The 19,641-nt window shown below is 53.3% G+C and overlaps 1 protein-coding gene across 1 annotated transcript; it reads left to right on the top strand.

Annotated features, from left to right (window-relative positions):
- Positions 1–120: 120 nt before the first annotated feature.
- On the top strand, positions 121–19,165 carry CTNS (cystinosin, lysosomal cystine transporter). The gene is made up of 12 exons (XM_029212166.1): positions 121–246; positions 3,006–3,085; positions 7,054–7,132; positions 8,316–8,400; positions 12,776–12,879; positions 12,997–13,128; positions 14,046–14,145; positions 14,236–14,355; positions 15,419–15,589; positions 17,365–17,482; positions 17,748–17,862; positions 18,229–19,165. Exons 1-12 carry the CDS (start codon positions 215–217, stop codon positions 18,263–18,265), a joined length of 1,173 nt encoding a protein of 390 aa, XP_029067999.1. The 5' UTR covers positions 121–214; the 3' UTR covers positions 18,266–19,165.
- The last annotated feature ends 476 nt before the right edge of the window (positions 19,166–19,641 follow it).

Below are 19,641 nucleotides of genomic sequence, written 5' to 3'. Positions count from 1 at the left end.
CGAGCCTGCCAAGTTGCCTGAGCCCCTCCGCTCCTCCCCAGCTCCAAACTGTCTCGCTGAGACGCGGGAAAACTACAGCTCCCAGGGTGCACCGCGCCGAGACCTGTACTCCGCGGATCAGGTGGCTCGAGTCAGGTGACTTCTGGTTCGCCCCACACTAAGTCAAGCCGGCCGGAGGAAGCTGGTACAGTCCGAAGCGGCTCCTGCGTCCCGTATGGTCGGTCCCCTGAGCCTAGAGGACCTCAGGTGAGAGCCGACGCGGCCCCGACAGCCTCCCCGCCTCGTTTCCCAGGCGGACCCCCTGAGGCCTAGAGACTGGCACAGCAAGTCAGTTGGGCAGCCTGCCGCGCATCCAGCCTCCCTCAGCCGCGCCAGGGTTCCTTCCCCGGCCACTAGCCCCGGCCTCGAGGCACCGGACAGCACCCGGGTTGAAGGGCTCAGGTGGTAGTGAGTGGAGGCAGGGGACACCGGACTGGCGAGGTGGTGTGGGAGGCTCTGTTCCAGTGCAGGTTAGCGTCCCTTCCCCGCTTTCTGCTTAGCTGCTGCCTGAATCTGGGTCGCAGAGTTTGCAGATTGTTTGGCAGAGGGGAGACACTGAGAGGACCACGTCAGGAACTCCTTTTGGGGTGCTGAGCGCCGGGCTGGGCTACGGGGGTGTGGGCAGGACGAGACCCGGCCCCGCCCTCCGGGCCTTTCAAGCTGGAGGAAGGGAGGACTACTGGGCCCTGCCTTTTTCAACAATGTTGAGGAAAATTACAACCTAGGCTTTGTGAGAGCCTGCTAAGTGCCCTAGGCAACAGCTGTATTTACTTTACATCATTGTTTCTCATCCTTTTTTTCTTACCAACCCCTTCCCCTTGAAATTTTAATGCTGCTAAAAGGACCACGAATCGTGCTTAACGTGTCATTTCATTTAAGTCCTATGATTTAGTTCCCACTGTCCCTGTTTTCACTTTAGGAAATTGGAGCTTGAGGAGGTTAAGCAGCACCCCAGAGTCACACAGCTAATAAATGGGGAGCTCAGGTTCAAACCTGTGCAGTCACTCTCCAGGGCACACATTCCTTGCCACTATGTGTTTTACTTCTCCAAGAGAAGAAGATCCAGGGAGTTCCAGGTTGTACAAAAGGTGACAGGATTAACCGGATACCTGACCAAGTGGAGCTACCACAGGAAATCCCTGACCCCAGGTTTCCTCTGGGAGGGGATTGGGAGTGGGAGGCTTCTTGAAGCAGGTGGCATCTGAGCGAGGCCTAGAATATATCAATAGAACTTACACAGGAAGAGCAGCATGTCAGACAGAGCCCATTGTGGTGAAATTCTCCATTTCTACCTCGTAGCATTCACAAAACACTAGTTTTTGTGTATAATTATAATTTTTAATATTTTATTTATTTATGCACGCATGCATGCTGTGCCAGGTCTTAGTTGCGGCACGCAGGATCTTTAGTTGCGGCATGCGGACTCTTAGTTGCGGCATGCATGCGGAATCTGGTTCCCCTGCCATGGGTCAAACCCGGGCCCCCTGCATTGGGAGTGCGCAGTCTTACCCACTGGACCACTAGGGAAGTCCCTGGGTATAATTTTAACCTGATCTTTTTCAAACATTGTCATCGACCACATATCTTTCAAGTTCGTTTTATATCTGTCCTAATGTCTTTCTTCCAAGGTGTGTCAGCGTCTAGGACCAGGGAACTTCTGCTGTCCAAGAGTTTGAGTTCCTCAGTCTACATTCCAATCCTGTGGAATGAGAGAGGAGCCGGTTAGGCCTGATTCTGCGCCTGAGTTCTCAAGGAAAACCCAGACTCTGCCCTGGGGAACAAACTGAATCCTGAGCTTGAGGACATCAGCAAGTGTGAAGAGCAGAGAGTGGCAAGAATGAGAGGGGGGGTCATTCCACATACACAGGAGAGCAATTTCCCGCAGGTCAGGGTACAGAAAGCAGAGGGGCAGAGAGCACGGGGATACAGCGCCAAGGGCAAGGCCCCCAGAGGAGGCCAGAGAGTGGGGAGATGGGTGCCGGCAGGTGGGAAAGCTCCTGAGATAAGACCCAATGATCGGGGGAGCTGCAGCAGGCAGAGAGGCCCCTGGAGGAGACGGAGGGGCAGTGGAGGTCAGGCAGGCTGAAGCAGTCAGGGAGACTTTTTCGAGGAAGGGGAGTATTAGGAGGGTTCTTGAGGCCTTTTGGGGAAACTGAAACCAGAGCGGGGGGCAGGGATGTTTCCACACAGACCTCTCATGGCTCTCCAACAGTCTGCAGAAATCCCCAGAGGCTGTCACAGGTGGCGGGGCAGAGCACTGTACACTGAAGCAGCATGTGGAAGCCAAGTTACAGATATTTAAGCTCACCTGCCCCATCTTGACCCTTGGTTCACCTGTTGTGCGTGGGGGTTATGGGTACGCAGCAACCCATCTCCTTCACTTAACCAATGAGCTGCCACGGGGCTGATCTGGGGCTTGTCCCACACTGGGTCCCCTTTGTGAATGATCCCCGCCGGTCCCAGAGAAGTGACACTTGTTAAACGAAAATGTCCTAATCAAGGGTCGGTTGGTGGCATTAACCCATAGACGCTTATCCCAGGACAGGAAATGAAGTTAATTTCCTTAAGGTTTATAGGTTCACAAAGTCAAATATCTGACCACAGTTTTAATATCTTCTGGAAAAAAGAACCCCCAGCCAATAAGGCTGCATTCTTTCTTTCTGTTTACTAGGTTGCACAAAGCAGTTGAAGAGGGAAAAATTCAGCATTTGTCCACATCCTCAGGGTGGGACCTTACACAACCCACTTAGCCTCTCTGAGCCCATTTCCCCACATGTCAAAGATAAGTCCTCCCTGGGGTCCCCTTCTCCAAGCTGGTGATACAAAGCCCATTGAAGTCACAGGTGTGAAGTGGAAGTCCTTTAGGAACTGTCCGTGCCATGGTTCCAGGTGGCTTATTGTCCACTTGTTGCTGAGCTGATCCAACTTTAACCTGAACTTCTCTTGCTGTTTGTTTTTCATCCTAGTTCATTGAAATCGAGGAACATGATAAGGAGGTGGCTGGTTATTTTTAGCCTTTTTCCCCTGAAGTTCATAGAGAAATGTGGTAAGTTGAGAAGTGGATAAAGAGGGAAATGGAGTAAGTAGCCTGACTTGTTTGCCGCCAAAAGTTCAGGACCATCCAGCTTGCATGTGTCTGCCTGCCCCTTGGCCAGGTGGGCACCCAGTGAGTGGAGCAGACCGAGGTCTGGAGTCCAGGAGTTTTACAGGGAGCCAGATGGTTCCACAGATAATTAGCCTTCTGCCCCGGGGTCCCTATTCCCTTTTCTGTATCACCAACATCAAACTGTGGAGCTCTGAAAATCTGGGATAATATCTGTAGAGAAGAGCTTGTGTTCCCACCCTGTAGACCTCAAAGAGGGGAGTTATGGGTCCTGGGAGATGCTGCAGAAGCAGGTGAGGTGGCCACCTTGTTGCACCTGGTTCTGCCAAGCGGTAGACACCTGCTGAGGAGCCTGCCCGGCATTGCCTGGTATGATAAAGCTCTTCCCTTAGACAGGGACCGAGGAACCAGAATGAAGCAGGGCTAGGGGCCTCACAGAATTCAGGCTGGTTGTCGAAAAACACGTCAGGGTTTGTGCATCCCTGTGAGGCTTGACCTTCAGAGCAGGGCCCTTAGAGGCCTGTATCATTCCATCGATTCTCCACTGCCCAAACATTGCTGAAATTCCTTCCACAAAAAGCTGCGTAGAGCCTCCATGGACACCAGGCCCATTATTTTGATCATCTGGCTGTTGTCAAAAATCAAATACATCTTGGGAATTCCCTGGCAGTCTAGTGGTTAGGACTTGGTGCTTTCACTGCCAAGGGCCTGGGTTCAATCCCTGGTCAGGGAACTAAGATCCCACAAGCCTTGCAGCGCAGCCAAAAACAAATCAAATACATCTTAAAACCCCCAGCTAAAGTTTCCAAATTAACCTTATACGAACTGTGCAAACCCTTGCCAAAGCTTCCCAAGAGCCACGCGCAGTGGGTGCACTGCTCCAATTATTTGGCCTCTTGAGCTTCTGAGAAAACACAGGTCATCTGATCAGCTCTTCCAGGTTTGTTAAACAATCAGTCATGTCACCTTGTAGTCACACCTTGCGGGTAAGCAATTTCCGAGAAAGAAGAGGTTTCTTCCAAGAAAGAAAGAACACCATGGAGTCCGGTGTTCTTCCATACGAATGCCAGAGCCCCACTCCAGACCTGCCGGATCATATTGTCTGGGACTAAGGCCCCAAAGTGTGTACATGAGCCTTGGCCCGCTTTAAATAAAGCTCCATTAGTCATGCTAATGCACTGCCCTAGGAAAGAAGAACAAATCCAACTGCCACCACTCGATTATACAGAGGGCTGACTTAGGCCCAAGGAGGGTAGAAGTCTCTCCCAAACTTGTCTCTGCTTTCGGGAGTGGTAATAGAGGACCAATGATGAGATCATTTGCCTTCAGAGTTTTTTGCCCCTGACTTCTTTGGGTGGAATCTTGAGGTGCTGCCACCTAGTGGCAAGGACCTGCGCTCTGGACCAGGCTGGCCTAGGTTTAAATCTTGCCTCTACCGTTTCTGAGCTGTGTGAGCAGGACACTTGCCCTCATGGGTTTCTCCACTTTCTTCTATCCGAAATAGGGATCACGTTGCCCGTCTCTCACTGTTATAGTAATTTGAGAATGGGAGTTCACAGTACAGCAGAGTGGCTGGCGTGGGGTGGGAGGCATAGTGGGAGATGTGCCAATAAGGATTAGTTTTTAAAATGCAAAGACTCTCCTTGGGGGAACCTTCAGGTAGTCTCACCAAGACTCATTTGGTTATTCGGATGTGGTGTCCAGAGACTCCTGCCCTGGGGCAAACTTTAAAACATGCTTTCCCAGGATATGATATGATGCCAGCTTGCTAACTGCCTTCCATCTTGGGCTAAAAAATGTCCTGCAGGGTTTACATGATGATAAGAATAGTCACCAGCAATTATTTCACACTCAGGCTGTGTGGAAATTGCATCACAGATGTCACCACGCTTTATCTTCACAGTGCCCCTGGGAGGGAGGTAGTGCTGTGCTCTCCATTTCACAAGTGAGGAAATGGAGGCTCAGGGAGGTTAAGTACCTTACTCTCGGTCACACAGCTAAGAAGTGACAGAGCCAGGAGGGAACTGTGTGACCCAGAGCCCAGTCTCTCAGCTGCTGAGCGCTGCCATCTTCCTTGGGGCTAAGTGAGGGGAAGTGGTTGAACTCTGACCTGGTTCTCTGAGAGCTCACAACCTCCTTTTTTAAAGTTCAAAGTCTGGAAGAGTTAAGGCCATGCGGATCTCCCACTCACCCTGACCACAGTCCCAGCAGAGCCCCAAGGGACCCAGAATGTGGGTGGCTACCTGGCATCACTTTCAGTATCCCTGTCCTGGGCAGGGTCTTGCTTATCTGATGTGGTCCTCAGGCTCTGGGTAGAAAGTAACAGCAGGGACCTTTAAGTCCTCCTACCTCAGCTGTGCAGCCCAGAACAGAGCCTCGGGCTGGTATGAGAGAGGTGAGTGTGAACAAGGAGGGGCAGAGCTGCCTCCAGGCCCCAAAGATACACCTAAGGAGGGGGTGGTGGGTGGGGACCATCCTACTCTGCTCTGAGCAGCTTGGCCTCCCAAGGGCCAGGGTGGGGACTGCAACCGACTGTGGGAATCAGCTTGGAGACTTGCAGGCATGGGCCAGAGCCTGCATCTGCATCCACCTGCAGGCCAGCCTGGACAAGGCGGCTCAGGTGGGGTCTGAGAGGTCCCGGGTCACAGAGCCAGGCCCCGGAGTGCAAGTTTCAGGCTGGCAGGTTCCCTTGGAGGAGATGAGGTTACTCTCCACCCCCCCCTCCCCTCCCCCGAGGTGTCCGGACAGAGGAAGAGAAACTACTAGGGAGGAGGGCTGAGAAGGGGCTCAGACAGTGGAGGTTGAATTAGGGAACTTTTAAGTTTCCTTCCAACCTGAGCACCTAAAATTTCAGTTCTTCGTCTCTGCCTTTGAGGGGTCTGGGGAGACCTGGAGGAAGAGGGAGACCTGGGCCCCACCTGTAGCCACTACCCACACAAGGACCATCTTCATCAAACTGAACACCTGCTTTCCCCCTGTGGACACCCCCCCTTCCCAGCCCAGTCTATGTTCATGATCACACCTTAGGTTGCGAAGGCCCTCAGGTGAGGGAGGTGAAGTAGACGCGTGCCTGGGGCATTGAGAACACCTGGGGCGCCGGGGCTGCCCAGAGAACACAGGAAGAGGTCAGAGAGAAGATAACTCACTCCTGGTTTGTGACCAAGTTGCCCTGGAGTGTTTGGTTTCCCGAACCTGCTTCCTCCCTCACCCCCGAGGCCTATCTGTCTACCTCCTGAGTTAGCATCTTAATGCCAAGAAGAAATCTCCCATAGTGCAACTATGTACTGTTCACCAGTCTCCCGCATCCCCAGCAGAGTCAGCCTCCGGAAGGGGATCAATGAATGGGGTGAGCTGTGTTTGTACAGGAGCCCAAAGGCGGTTCTTTAGAAACAGGTTAGCTGGGCCCCAGGTGTCTCTCTGAGACTACAGGAAGGGACAGGACCGGTTTTGCAGGGCCAGTTTAGCTCCATGAACAGAGGAAGCCATTGTGCTTTCCATCTGAAGAGGTGGTTTAAGCCCACGTGTTCCAGTCCCAGATTGTGGCTTGATTTCCTTTGGGCCAGTTGGGCCAAAAACTGGGACCAGTTTTGGGGCTCCATGGTTTCTATTTCTGCGTGACTCCTACAGACCCTCAGAGCTCATCGGTGGGAGAGGAGGAAGCTACAGCAGCTCCTCCTCAGGCCTGTGTCTCCCTCTGTTTCTGGCAGCAGGAGGGGAGAGAGCATAACAAGGACATTTCCAGTCCCATCACTTACTTAGCCCCTCAGAATCTCAGAGTCTTTGCCTAGGGGATAGAGGTGGTTATAAATCAGACTTCGCAAGTTCAAGTGTCAGGGGCCCTCCTCCCAGCGTCTCAGTAGGCCTGAGTTCTCTGACTTCATGACTCATGCCACTGATTTGGGTCGTTCCAGAGTCCACAGTCAACTTCTCTGTTCCTCCCACCGTGAAGCTGGAAAATGGAAGCTCCACCAACGTCAGCATCTCCCTCCCGTAAGTTCCCAGGCCCAGCTTTGTCCTCAGCCCAGCTCGTTCACCCCACAGCTGGGTCAGGGCTGACCCCCGGCTCAGTCTGTTCATATTTTAAGTGTGATGCCCTTGCCTCTTCACTTTAAGACGAGCCAGGGAAAGAAAGGCAGCGGCCCTAGGCTGCAGACCGAGGTCCCAAAGTCTCTCTCTCCCCAACCGCTGAATCCTTGCTTCCAGCGGGAGGAGGATGACACGTGAGCCTTTTCCCCAGCTGAGAAGAGTCCTTGAGTGACCAGCAGTTGATGCCAGACTTCCAAGTGGTCTTTTCCAAGGTTCGAAATATTTGAAGAGAGCCCTGGAGGTTGGGGGCAAGGAGCTAAGTCGCTTGGCAGTGCTTCTGAGATCACATCCAACTGCATTGGGTGGATCCCACTGTGCAGTGCTCCTGCTGAGGCTTGTCTGAGAGCCTCTCTAGCTGCCCTCTGCTGGTTCCCACACAAGGGTGCCGACCTAGTCCAGACCGTGCCAGAGAGCCTACCTCCTCTGTATCCTTCCCTGCTTTGTCCAACTCTTGCCTCCCAGCCATGAGGATTCCCCAAGATGAAGATCTAGAACGCTGTTATTTTTTTCTCTTTACCCTTCTCCCTTTCCCTCACCTCTCCCGGGACGTCTGATCTCAAACCAAAGCTTTGGGACCAAGGCTCCCTAACAGACCCGCATTCCATCCCCAGATCCTGCCATTTCTGCACATCAACACCTTGTGAATCTGACACATCACCCCCTCAGCACAACTCTCCCCTCTGCAGAATCCTTAAGCGGCTTTCCACCACCTTCCAAATTAACTCCAGGCCTCTAAGCCCAGACTTGAGGTCCCTATGGGCTGCTCCCACTCAGACATATCTCACTGCTTTCCAGGGATGCTGCTCCCTGCCACCTGACCCTTCTCAGAAGCCTTTCCCGCCAGAGCAGATGCCATGGTCCTGTCGGCCTCTGGACACCTCATGTGGCATTCACAGCCAGTTTCCCACCTTCTCGTGTTCTCACTGGCCACAGGGGCCCCACCTCTCAACCCCCCAGGGCCAAACACATAGCAGTGCCTCACCCTAATTGCTTGAGAAATGACAGGCCTGCTGTGAAATCCAGAGGGCAGGTTGAGATCTCACAGAGTACAGCTTCTCAGCAGTAACCAGACTCTTGTCCTCCACAGGCGTCCTTTAAATGCAACCTTGGTGATCACTTTTGAAATCACATTTCGTTCAAAAAACATTACTATCCTTCAGCTCCCTGATGAAGTAAGTAATGAATCATAACTGATGGGCAGAAAACTAATGGATAACCAAACATGTTTTAACTCAGTGCTTGTGTAAATAGGTCACCTTGTTTTTATACCGTGGGCTGCCCCTGTCCTATTATTCTAGAAATCTCAGATTTGGGCTTTGTTAGTCTCTTTGAGGATGGACTTTTTATGCTATGTAGATGGAATTAGGAAGGTGATGGTAAGAAATCTGAGGCAGAAATGGTTCTGAGAATGTAGAAGAAATTCTTAAGATGGTTTTTTAAGACATTGCTGCTCAAAGAGCAACCACGGACTAGGAGAATTGTCTCTGCTTTAAAATCTTTTCTTTTTCTTTTTTTTTTTTTTTTTTTTTTTGCTGTACACGGGCCTCTCGCTGTTGTGGCCTCTCACGTTGCAGAGCACAGGCTCCGGATGCACAGCCTCAGTGGCCATGGCTCACAGGCCCAGCCGCTCCGTGGCATGTGGGATCCTCCCGGACTGGGGCACGAACCCGCGTCCCCTGCATCAGCAGGCGGACTCTTAACCACTGCGCCACCAGGGAAGCCCCTATTTTCTTTTTAATTGAAGTATAGCTGATTTACAATGTTATGTTAGTTTCAGGTGTACAGCAAAGTGATTCGGTTATACATACACATATGTATATATATTCTTTTATGTATATATTCTTTTTCAGATTCTTTTCCCTTATAGGTTATTACAAAATATTGAATGTAATTCCCTGTGTTACACAGTAGGTCCTTGTTGGTTATCTATTTTATATATAATAGTGTGTATATATTAATCCCAAACTCCTAATTTATCCCTCCCTGCAAAACTTTTTAGAAATGCCCTATCCCAGACCTACTGATTAAAAATCTGCATATAAGCAAGATTCCCCAGATGATTTGGGTCCACATTAAAGTTTGCAAAGCACTGTTCTGAGATCCCATTGGATGAGTGTTATTTCCAAAAACCAGTGCCAGAGGCCCAGAGGCTGTCTGATATAATAGTGATGACTATTTATAGTCTTTATATATTTATCTGTTAATACATACCCTGCTTCCACCTTACCAAGGTTTTGAGCCAATTACCAATCAACCTGATTTTAAAACAAATCAGTAGGGGGAAAAAAGAAACCAGACAAGATGAACACAGGGATGAAATTGATAGCCATGAGGCTCAGCATGAGGCCCTGTGTGGTTGTAGAAATGAGCTGCAAATCAGCTCTGAGCCCCCTAGCAAGCAAACAGTATTGACTCATGATCAGATAAAGAGTGTCTACCTAAAGGACCTGAGTGAGAGGGGAGTCTCATCTCATAGGGCCATTTCCCACAACCTCCCCCTCCTGCCCTGGGATATGAGGCCTGCTGCAGGGTAAGAAAAGCCGTTGGCTCTAAGAACAGGTTGTGGTATTTAGCCCTCAGAGGTCTGGCTTGATCCACAGATGAAATTTAGACTCTGAGGAAAGGATGCTGATTACTTAGTTTAAGGGCCAAACATCTAAGGGAAAGATTAATCTTTTAAAAATAAGTGAGGGCTTCCCTGGTGGCGCAGTGGTTGAGAATCCGCCTGCCGATGCAGGGGACACGGGTTCGTGCCCCGGTCTGGGAAGATCCCACACGCTGCAGAGCAGCTGGGCCCGTGAGCCATGGCTGCTGAGCCTGTGCGTCTGGAGCCTGTGCTCCGCAACGGGAGAGGCCACAACAGTGAGAGGCCTGCGTACCGCAAAAAATAATAATAATAAAATTAAAAATTTAAGTAAATAAATAAATTAAATAAGTGAAAGTCAAGCATAACATTAAGCCAAAAAAAAAAAAAAGCCTGGACTGTATGATTAAAGTGCAAACACAGACAAAGCAAATCTATGGTGTTAGAAGAGTGGTTTCCCAACCAGTTTGCAAAGGAGAAATAGAGACACACATGTAGAGAACAAACATATGGACACCAAGGGGGGAAAGCGGGGGCAGGGGTGGGGGAATGAATTGGGATTGACATGTACACACTAATATGTATAAAATAGATAACTAATAAGAACCTGCTGTACAAATAAATAAATAAAATACTCCTATAGTTAAAAAAAAAAAAAAAATAGTAGTTTCCTTTTGGGATCAGCGGTGACCAAAAGGGAACAGAACACGGCTTCTGGGGTCTGGAAATGTTCCATTTCTTGATCTGGGTGCTAGGTGCACTTTTCTGCACCTATGTTGTAGTTCATTTTTTTTTTAAGAATTTTATTTAATTTTATTTATTTATTTATTTTTGGCTGCGTTGGGTCTTCGTTGCTGTGCACAGGCTTTCCCTAGTTGTGGCGAGCGGGGGCTACTCTTCGTTGTGGTGTGCAGGCTTCTCATTGCGGTGGCTTCTCTTGTTGTGGAGCATGGGTTCTAGGCACGCGGGCTTCAGTAGTTGTGGCGCGCGGGCTCTAGAGCGCAGGCTCAGTACTTTTGGTGAACAGGCTTAGTTGCTCCATGGCATGTGGGACTTCCCGGACCAAGGTTTGAACGCTTGTCCCCCACTGCGCCACCAGGGAAGTCCCTAGTTCAATTTTTTTATTTTTATTTTTTTTAGTGTAATGGTGGCAGATCCATTTGTAGAATGACCTATCTGGGCACCAACCCACTCTTCCAGGCTTATGCCTCCTTGACCCATCCCTTTCTCTAACTACTCCTGTCTACTCCCTGTGCCTTTGGAAACCACTGGGTAGAACTTGGGGGTCAGGCAGACGGTCTAGGAGCCTGCGCTGTGAACCACAGGTGAGGTACATCACCCCAACACATCTCAGTTTCCTCATCTGTGGACAGAAGGTTAATAATGTCTCCTTGACAGGGCTGTGAGGATTAAAAGCAGTAGCAAGTATGAAATGTCTAGGATTGCAGCTGGCACATAGAAAGAAAGCACTCAGAAAAAAGATAGCAATAAATTTTGCTGTGGACCTAAAACTGCTCTAAAAGATAAAGTTTATTGATTAAAAAAATTAAAAGCAGGACTTCCCTGGTGGCGCAGTGGTTAGGAATCCACCTGCCAATGCAGGGGACACAGGTTCGAGCCCTGGTCCGGGAAGATCCCACATGCCACGGAGCAACTAAGCCCACGTGCCACAACTACTGAAGCCTGCACGCCTAGAACCCGTGTTCTGCAACAAGAGAAGCCACCACAGTGAGAAGGCCGTCGACACAACTAGAGAAAGCCCACGTCCAGCAATGAAGACCCAATGCAGCCAAAAATAAAAATTAATTAATAAAAAAATTAAAAGCAACTGTTATGATTTCATTCTGCCTTGTATCAGTTAATTTCCAATTGGAAGATTTTCCTCTTACCTAGTTCTACAAGGGACCTGGTGGCCACTTAGAAATATGCAAACAACAGTTGCCAGGAAAATCTGCTAAAAATAAGAACAAATGAGGATGGGAAAGTAAAAGAGCCAAGAGTAGTACGTGTCATGAAGACGTAGCTCACGAGACATCGGCCACGAACTGGATCCCAGGCTTTGCAGCAGCCCCTTACACCATTTCAATTGTCCTGCCAAAGCCCCCTGATCTCTCGGGATAAGAGCAGAAGGACAGTGTTCAAGGGTCCCTGAAGAAGCCACTGCCATCCACTGAGCCGCATCCTCACGGCGCCCACAACATGGGTGGAAGGCGGGGCCCGAAGCATCATCCAGGGAACAAAGAGATGGGGGACAGTGTGGTTCAGTAAAGGTATCATCCCACTCCCTGCCACACTCGGGATTTGAGAGCATCAGGAAGCATGATTGGGAGGTCAGAAGTTGCAGGTAGGCCTCCGAGTACTGTTTCTTGGAGCAGAGCTTTCTATGAATATTGGGCAGAAATGAGTGTAAGGATGTTCTCCCTGCCGGGCGTCTGGTGTGTGCACCTCTTCTGTTTGTCGCTTGGCAGCCAGGCTGGGCGTGGGGCAGACATCCCTCTGTGGATCTGGAAGAGCCATCCGTAGTAACGGAAGTAGAGGTAATAGCAGTCATCGTAGGGTAGTAGTGATGGTAACCACTTCACAGCTTGCTGCGTGTCAGGCTCGGTGCCGTAAGCTTTATGGACATTATGTCGTTCAGAGCAGCCCTGTAAGGTAGACACTTGTGTTATCCCCTTTTACAGATAAGCAAACCGAGATCAGAGCTCAAATAACTTGCCTGAGATCGAATGGCTAGTGAGGTGAAGAGGGCCCCCCCACCATCCCTCAGAGATAAGCCAGGGGAGTCTGACACTGATGTGTGGGGGCTCCAGCTGGCTGACGAGTCCAGCATGTCTCCCTCCTGTGAGGAAGCTCCTGGAAGGCAGGGGCTGTGTGTGACCGGTCCCTCCATTCCCTAGTGCATGGCCTGGAGCTGGGGTCCCAATAACTCCGGGGCGCTGGACCTGATTCAGTTTTCCTAACAGGTTGTGGTCCCTCCCGGCGTGACAAATTCCTCTTTTCAAGTGACGTCTCAAAATGTTGGACAAGTTACCACTTATCTGCACGGAAATCACTCCAACCAGACCAGGTAGGCTGGCCTCTGCCCGTGTGGGCCCTAAATGATGAGAAGGGGGATGGTGCTGGCACGTGGGGTTTCCTCCAGAAGTCCAGCCCCAGCTCATCCCGGTCCCCACATTCTCTCCAGCCCAAGGATACTCTTCTCCGTGATCCACAGCAATGTCGTCAGCATCATAAACCAGGTGATCGGCTGGATCTACTTTGTGGCCTGGTCCATCTCCTTCTACCCGCAGGGGATCACCAACTGGAGGCGGAAAAGGTAACCCACGGAGCTTCTCGTGCAGCTTCACCTGGGGCCGGTAGGATGGGCATTCCCACGAGGCTGTGGGCAGCCTGGGTTCTGACTTACCCCTCTGCTCTTCTTCCTTCCTATCCTTTCTTAAAAGTGGTCTGATGTGAAAGTTCTAAGCGCCTGTGTAGGACTTGCAGTGCTGGGCATTTGGTCTCTTGTGCAATTCAGCCCCTCCCTGCGAAAGCAACAAAATGGGGCTTCTCAGTGGAAGTGGAGAAGGGGCTGGTTGGGAGGAGCCCACCTGAATCTGCTGGGCTCCTGGTCCACGGAGCCCTGGAGGAGTTAGTGTCAAGTTGTGCCCCAGTGCAGGAGTTGGATCCTTCGGCCTCAGAGACGAAAACCGGCCCACCTTGATTTTAAAGACAAGGGCCCAGGGCTTCCCTGGTGGCGCAGTGGTTGAGAGTCCGCCTGCCGATGCAGGGGACACGGGTTCGTGCCCCAGTCCAGGAAGATCCCACATGCCGTGGAGCGGCTGGGCCCGTAAGCCATGGCCGCTGGGCCTGCGCGTCCAGAGCCTGTGCTCCGCAACGGGAGAGGCCACAACAGTGAGAGGCCTGCGTACCGCAAAAAAAGACAAGGGCCCAGGCATCATGCACCAAGGACACCTAGGCCACCAAGGAACGTGGGCCTCTGAGGGGCTGCTGAGCTGGGAACCAGGGAGGGAGGCGCTTCCTCTCTGCAGGAAGCCTCCCGACAATCCCAGGAGGGTGGGGTTCGGTGGCATTGGGGGTGGCATGGAAAGGGACCTGAGGACTGTGCTCTCCTTGAGGGAGCCAGGCCCTCCTTCCTGTGTGCTGGGAGCTCTGTCCCCTCCAGCCCCCGGCGGCCCCCAGTCTCACCCCCTGCTCTGCTTTGTCTCCCCATCCCCCCGCCCCCCTCCTCAGTGTCGTGGGTCTGAGCTTTGACTTCGTGGCCCTGAACCTGATGGGCTTCGTGGCCTACAGCGTGTTCAACATCGGCCTCCTCTGGGTGCCCTCCATCAAGGTACGGCCCTGCTCACCCCCGCAGCCCAGTCCAAGCTGTCCGGTGGTCTGGCCACCCCTCACCCCCCAGCTTCTCCCCACTCCCAAACAGGAGCAGTTTCTCCTCAAATACCCCAATGGCGTGAACCCCGTGGACAGTAATGACGTCTTCTTCAGCCTGCACGCGGTCGCCCTCACCCTGGTTATCGTGGTGCAGTGCTTCCTGTACGAGGTGAGCAGTGACCCTGGCACCCGCCGCAGCCCGCGCTGCCCAGGCCAACACCCGGCAGCACCTGCAGCCCATACCTGCCGTTTTACAGGAGACATGGGAACCCCCAGAAGGGAAGTGTGCCCGCTCACTCACATCTGCTGGTCTATTATCCAGACCCCGCTGCTGGGCACAGGGAACACCCCGTAAGCCCAAGTCCTCAGGCCGCCCCAGGTCTGGGCTGAGGGACACAGACGGAGGCAGTGATGACCCAGCAGGCTGAGAGCTGAGCGGGCAGGGAGAGCACAGGTAGCTCGTGGGCCCCACGACTCAGCCAGGCAGGAGGGGGAAAGAGGGCACTGAGTTGTGGTCCAAGGGATGAGTGAAGTTCCCATGGCGATGCGGAAGAGGGCCAGGGTGGGGGCACCCCAGCCGGCGGACAGAACTGTGAAGGCCAGGGAGCAGCGAGAGGGACTGCGAGCAGATGGGGTGGCCAGGGTGGCGGTGGAGGGAGCAGGAGAGGCCCTGAGGGGCTCTGGGGGCCGGGCTGAGGAGCCCGGGCACAGCTGTGCTGCTGGAGGGCCGTCTGCTGTCTCAGCAGGGAAGGACGTCGTGAGTTAGTGCGTATTTCAGGGCATCGCTGATGCTACTGTTTCTTTTCACTTCCCTGTGGGTGCACCACTTCCCTTGGGGCGTTCTCTTCCCACACACAAGGCCGGCCAGAGCTGCTTGGCCCCCACCTTCACGAATCTTCTAGGTTTTCTTACCCTTTGCTGAGAAGGTTAGATGAGGGAGGCCTGCTTTTGGGAAAGAGATTCCAGAGCCAATCAGGCTCCCTGGGGTCGTGGAAGGAGCCTGGGCCGAGATGAGGTGCCAGGCCTCCAGCGTGGTGGGGGCCATGTCCCCAGCACCCTTCACTCCTGGTGGGCTCTGAGAGGGACCCCGCTCTGCAACATGGGAACAGGAAGCAAACGGGCTCTTCAGGTCCAAGAGGATGGAACCAGAGACCCTGATAGTGACAAGGTGCAGTTGGTGCTGGGCCCTCTGCACCCCACCCATCCCTTCCCCTGCCCTGTCTCATCCTCAGCGAGGCAGCCAGCGGGTGTCCTGGCTGGCCATTGGCTTCCTCGTGCTCTCCTGGCTGTTCACACTCATCACCCTCATCATGGCCGCTGTCGGGGCCACCACGTGGCTGCAGTTTCTCTTCTGCTTCTCCTACATCAAGCTGGCAGTGACGCTGATCAAGTATTTTCCACAGGTACCTCCAGGGTCTGCCCGCCTTTTCCACAGGTACCTCCAGGGTCTGGCCGTTAGCGTGAGAGGGATGAGACACAGACCCTGGACCCGGCTCCCTTGGGGCAGCTTCTGGCCGGGGTGAGATGTGGATGGAAAGCTACAGGGAGGAGGCTGGCAAGCCCAGCAGGAGTGGGGCCTCACAGAAAACCGGCTGTGACCAGTACCTGCTCTTCCCAGGGGCCGGGAATCCCACGGGGAAGTCAGTGGCCGCTTCTCTGATTCACGCTCAGCTCTGAGAGTCAAGGGTTGTGCAAGTCACTCCCATCTCTCTCCAGCCCCACCTTTCTAATGACTTCAGCTTTGCCCCCCCACCCTATCACCACCACCCATTACCACCAACTGATGACCCTGATGAGCCACAGCAGGGTACCAGGAAGATGAGGTGGGAGGGGGGAACCCACCACCATTCAGGGTCCTCGTTGTGAGCCCTTAGCACCCTCCCTCGAGTACTCAAACAGTCCTATTCAGAGCTGGGTCAGACACAGCCTAAGAGTCAAACACAGCTTGCCCCACAGGTGGAATGGCCCGGGAGAGGGTCAGGTGTAGAACTGCTAACTGCAGGCTGAATCTAGGCCCTTGCCTTTAACTCGCCTTCCCAGCACAGGGAACCTTGTGTTCCATGGGCCCAGGAAGGAGAGCATTTTGGCGAGGGTCAGGACCAGTACCCTGGAGGGCATGGAAACAGAGCCATCCGCTTAAGGATGAGCAGGACTCAGTTCTGTGGACAAGAGAGAAGGGGCGCTCCAGGCCGGGGTAGCCTGCACAAAGGCACAGGCACAGAAGACCTTGTGGGCGGGGCACTGTGAAGCTAGGAAGGCGGGACCAGGTCCCAGGGCGCTTGGGAAGGTGACTTCAGAGTCGGAGGATGGCTTTGGGGGAAGTGGGGCCTTAGTCCCTGAGCGTGGGGAGGCTTGGGCCTGGGAAACCTGGGAGGCAGGAGCCCCAGTTAGAGATGTTTGGAACCGTCCAGGACTGGAGAGGTGGCAGCAAATACAGAAGAGGGTGGGAGAGGGCAAAGAAGGGGAACTGACAGGTGGCTAACTGGGAGAAGACCACTACAGAGCCCAAGCCGTCCCCCCGGGTGGTGGGAAGGGAGGTCAACGGTCAGAGAAGCCCAGAGGGCACTGGCAGCAGGAAGAGGGGCGATGTGCAAGTGGGCTGGACCTGGGAAGCCCGAGGTGGAGGCCCTAGAGCCCAACCAGGGCTGAGGAGGGAGTTAAGTCCACTCTGCAGATGGGGAGACTAAGGCTGGGAGAACTCAAGTCACTCTCCCAGGGTAACATAGCTCCTCCGATGGTGGAGCTGGGATTCCAAACCAGGCCGTCAGACTCCCAGGCCATGTTCATAAGCACAACATGAATTCAGTCCAGGCTGAGTTTGGGGAGATTCTCCATTTGAAGGTGAGTAGAAAAATCAGAGTTGCTGGAAAGCCAGGATAAGGAGGGCTGAAAAAGATGGAGAGGCAGCAGCTCCCCATCCCTCTGCTGGAGTTTGGGAGGTGCAAGGGAAGGAGGAGGAGGGCTGTTTGCTGAGCACGCTGAGGAGACTCCAGGACCCGCCCAAACCGTGCCCTCAGTCGAGGCTTGTCAGAGCCCAAAGGTCACTGTGTTTTTGGAGCTGAGGTCCAAGCGCATGAGTGGGAGGAATGAGAGCCGCTCTTGTTTGGAGCGCGGTCACGAGGTGCAGGAGGCCGCCACTCAGCCCCCTCACCGCCCTCCATCTGTCTGTCTGGCCCAGGCCTACTTGAACTTTTACTACAAAAGCACCGAGGGCTGGAGCATTGGCAACGTGCTTCTGGACTTCACTGGGGGCAGCTTCAGCCTCCTGCAGATGTCCCTCCAATCCTACAACAACGGTGAGTCAGCCGGCAGGCAGCTAGAGGCACAGGGCGGGGCCAGGCTTCCTGGAAACCACCCCTCCCCCACGCGGGGAATCCTAGCCAGTCCCAGCCCCCAAGGTGAGGCTCACCTCGGGGCTTTGGCAGCTAGAGGATTTGTGGTTTCCTGGGCAGATGAGCACCCCCGCCCCACCCCCACCCCTGCAGCCCCACGTGCTCCAGCTGCTTCAGGGGCTGCCAACCTAAAACCAAAACCAATCCCATCCCTTCTGGCTGCTAACAGACCAGTGGACGCTGATCTTTGGAGACCCGACCAAGTTTGGCCTCGGCATCTTCTCCATCTTCTTCGATGTTGTCTTCTTCATCCAGCATTTCTACTTGTACAGAAAGAAACCAGGGTATGACCAGCTGAACTAGCTCCCAGGGACCCAGCGGAAACAGCCCAGGCCCTGGGCCCTGGTGGGCAAGTTTCCACCAGGAAGGCTGAAAAAGCCGTCTGGAGTGCCGGGCTGGCTCCATGCAGAGAAGCACTCTTCCTCAGGGCCAAACTCCTTGAACTTGAACCAGCCTGCTTTCGTCCAGGACTCTTCCAGGCCAGGGAGGAACCTACCTCTGGGATAGGCACCTGACTGTGTGCCGAGATTAATGGCCAGACCACTGGCGGCCCCTCCCAGACTCCCCAGAGGTCTCAGCCCCTCCCAGGCCTTGCTGGCCAGGCATCTGGCCCTCCTGCATCTTGATGCTGTATCTCTATTTTCTTCAAGGCTTCAGGCAGCTGTCCCAGGCAGGATTGAGCACTGAGCTTGGAGCCAAAGGCCTGGTCCCAAGCAACGAGTGTTTCTGGAAGCAGCTTGAAGGACTGACCTTGCAGCTGGGAGAGCCAAGGGTGCTTTGCTGCCACTGCTGTGTTCAGAGACCAAGCAGCCAGGTGCCGTGGCCAATAGACCCGAGGTGCTGGTGCTGGTGGCAGGGGGGCTAGGACTTTGGGGTTAGGCCTTGGGTACCTCCTCTGAAGGCTGCATTCTCTGAGCACTCACTGTCCTGACACTCAATTCTACGTAAACCCACTTTCACGACTGCAATCACAGGTGGCCCAGCCCAGGCTCTGGTAAAGAAACAGTATTTCTGAGCCTTGAGGTACCCAACAGATTGGTTCAGAACCGGGCTCACATCCAATACTCTCTGGATCCTTATCACACTAACGACCCTTTTGGATTTTTCAGAGGGATGTTTTGGAAGTGAGTGGCTTACTTTCTTCTGCTGCTGCCTATCTCCACTTACCCATAGTCAGGCCCCAAGCCCCTCCAACTGCTCCTCACCCCGAGTCTGGACACACACACACACACCAGTCTGTGCCTTAGACGCCTGTTAGACTTGCCAGGTGGTGAAAACAGCTCCCCTGATGGGGAGGGCAGGCCCCCTTCCCTCCCCAGACCCCTACCTGAGACTCACCAATTTGTGGCTATTCAGGAGCCTCAGATAAGGACTTAAGACCAACTTACACAATCCTTATGGGCCCAACCTGATCCCAAAGCCCCTCCTTTCCCACTCCAAGCAGTTGTCCTTCCTTTGGAGGAGGGGAGGGGAGGGGAGGGTCCCAGGACGTGCCTTGTACATGCCATGAGCTTGTCAATCCACTCTCGTAGTTAACCACGAGATCAACATGAGGGGCTTAATTAAACCTGATTCATTTCCTCTGCACACTGAGCATTTGCCAGATGCAGGAGGCAGGGGTGTTGGCTTCAGAACCAAGTCCTTGGGGCTTAGGGAGACAGCCTCAGTCACTCCTGTAAGGAAATGTGTGGGATTTTGAAGTTCGCTGATTCCAAGGTGGCTGCGTGCCGGCCCAGCATTTCATCAGGGGAGCTCTGTTGGGTGGCACAAGATGCCTACCTGCTCAGGGCCAGGTAGGTCCCGCAGGGACCCTGTCTGCATTACCAAGGGCATGGCACTCAGGCTGTGGTTGTGAGCACGGGTTGGATGAGGTCTTTAAGGGCACGTGGGAGAAGGGTGGGGGAGGAAGTCTTCCAGATCGTCTAGCCAGGTATAAGTATCAAAGAACTTAGGATCTTGTTTCCCTAAAGCAGAAATTGCAGCTTGACCAGGCCCACACGCCTGTTTTATTTGGGCCACCCAGTCTGTGATTGGGTACCACACTTTAAAGGTGGGAGATTGCA

Source organism: Monodon monoceros, unplaced genomic scaffold (assembly GCF_005190385.1).
Source record: "Monodon monoceros isolate NGI ecotype Baffin Bay Population unplaced genomic scaffold, NGI_Narwhal_1 Super_Scaffold_9, whole genome shotgun sequence".
Lineage (NCBI taxonomy): Eukaryota > Metazoa > Chordata > Mammalia > Artiodactyla > Monodontidae > Monodon > Monodon monoceros.
Note: the sequence above shows the minus strand (reverse complement) of the source record. Positions and strands in the feature narration are given on the sequence as shown.

What these genes read in the sequence shown, in the direction of transcription:
- CTNS (XM_029212166.1), top strand. Translation starts at nt 215, where the DNA reads ATGGTCGGTCCCCTGAGCCTAGAGGACCTCAG. An exon ending in GAAGTTCATAGAGAAATGTG is followed by an intron (nt 3,086 to 7,053) that starts GTAAGTTGAGAA and finishes GGGTCGTTCCAG; the next exon opens with AGTCCACAGTCAACTTCTCT. An exon ending in TCTGGGTGCCCTCCATCAAG is followed by an intron (nt 14,146 to 14,235) that starts GTACGGCCCTGC and finishes ACTCCCAAACAG; the next exon opens with GAGCAGTTTCTCCTCAAATA.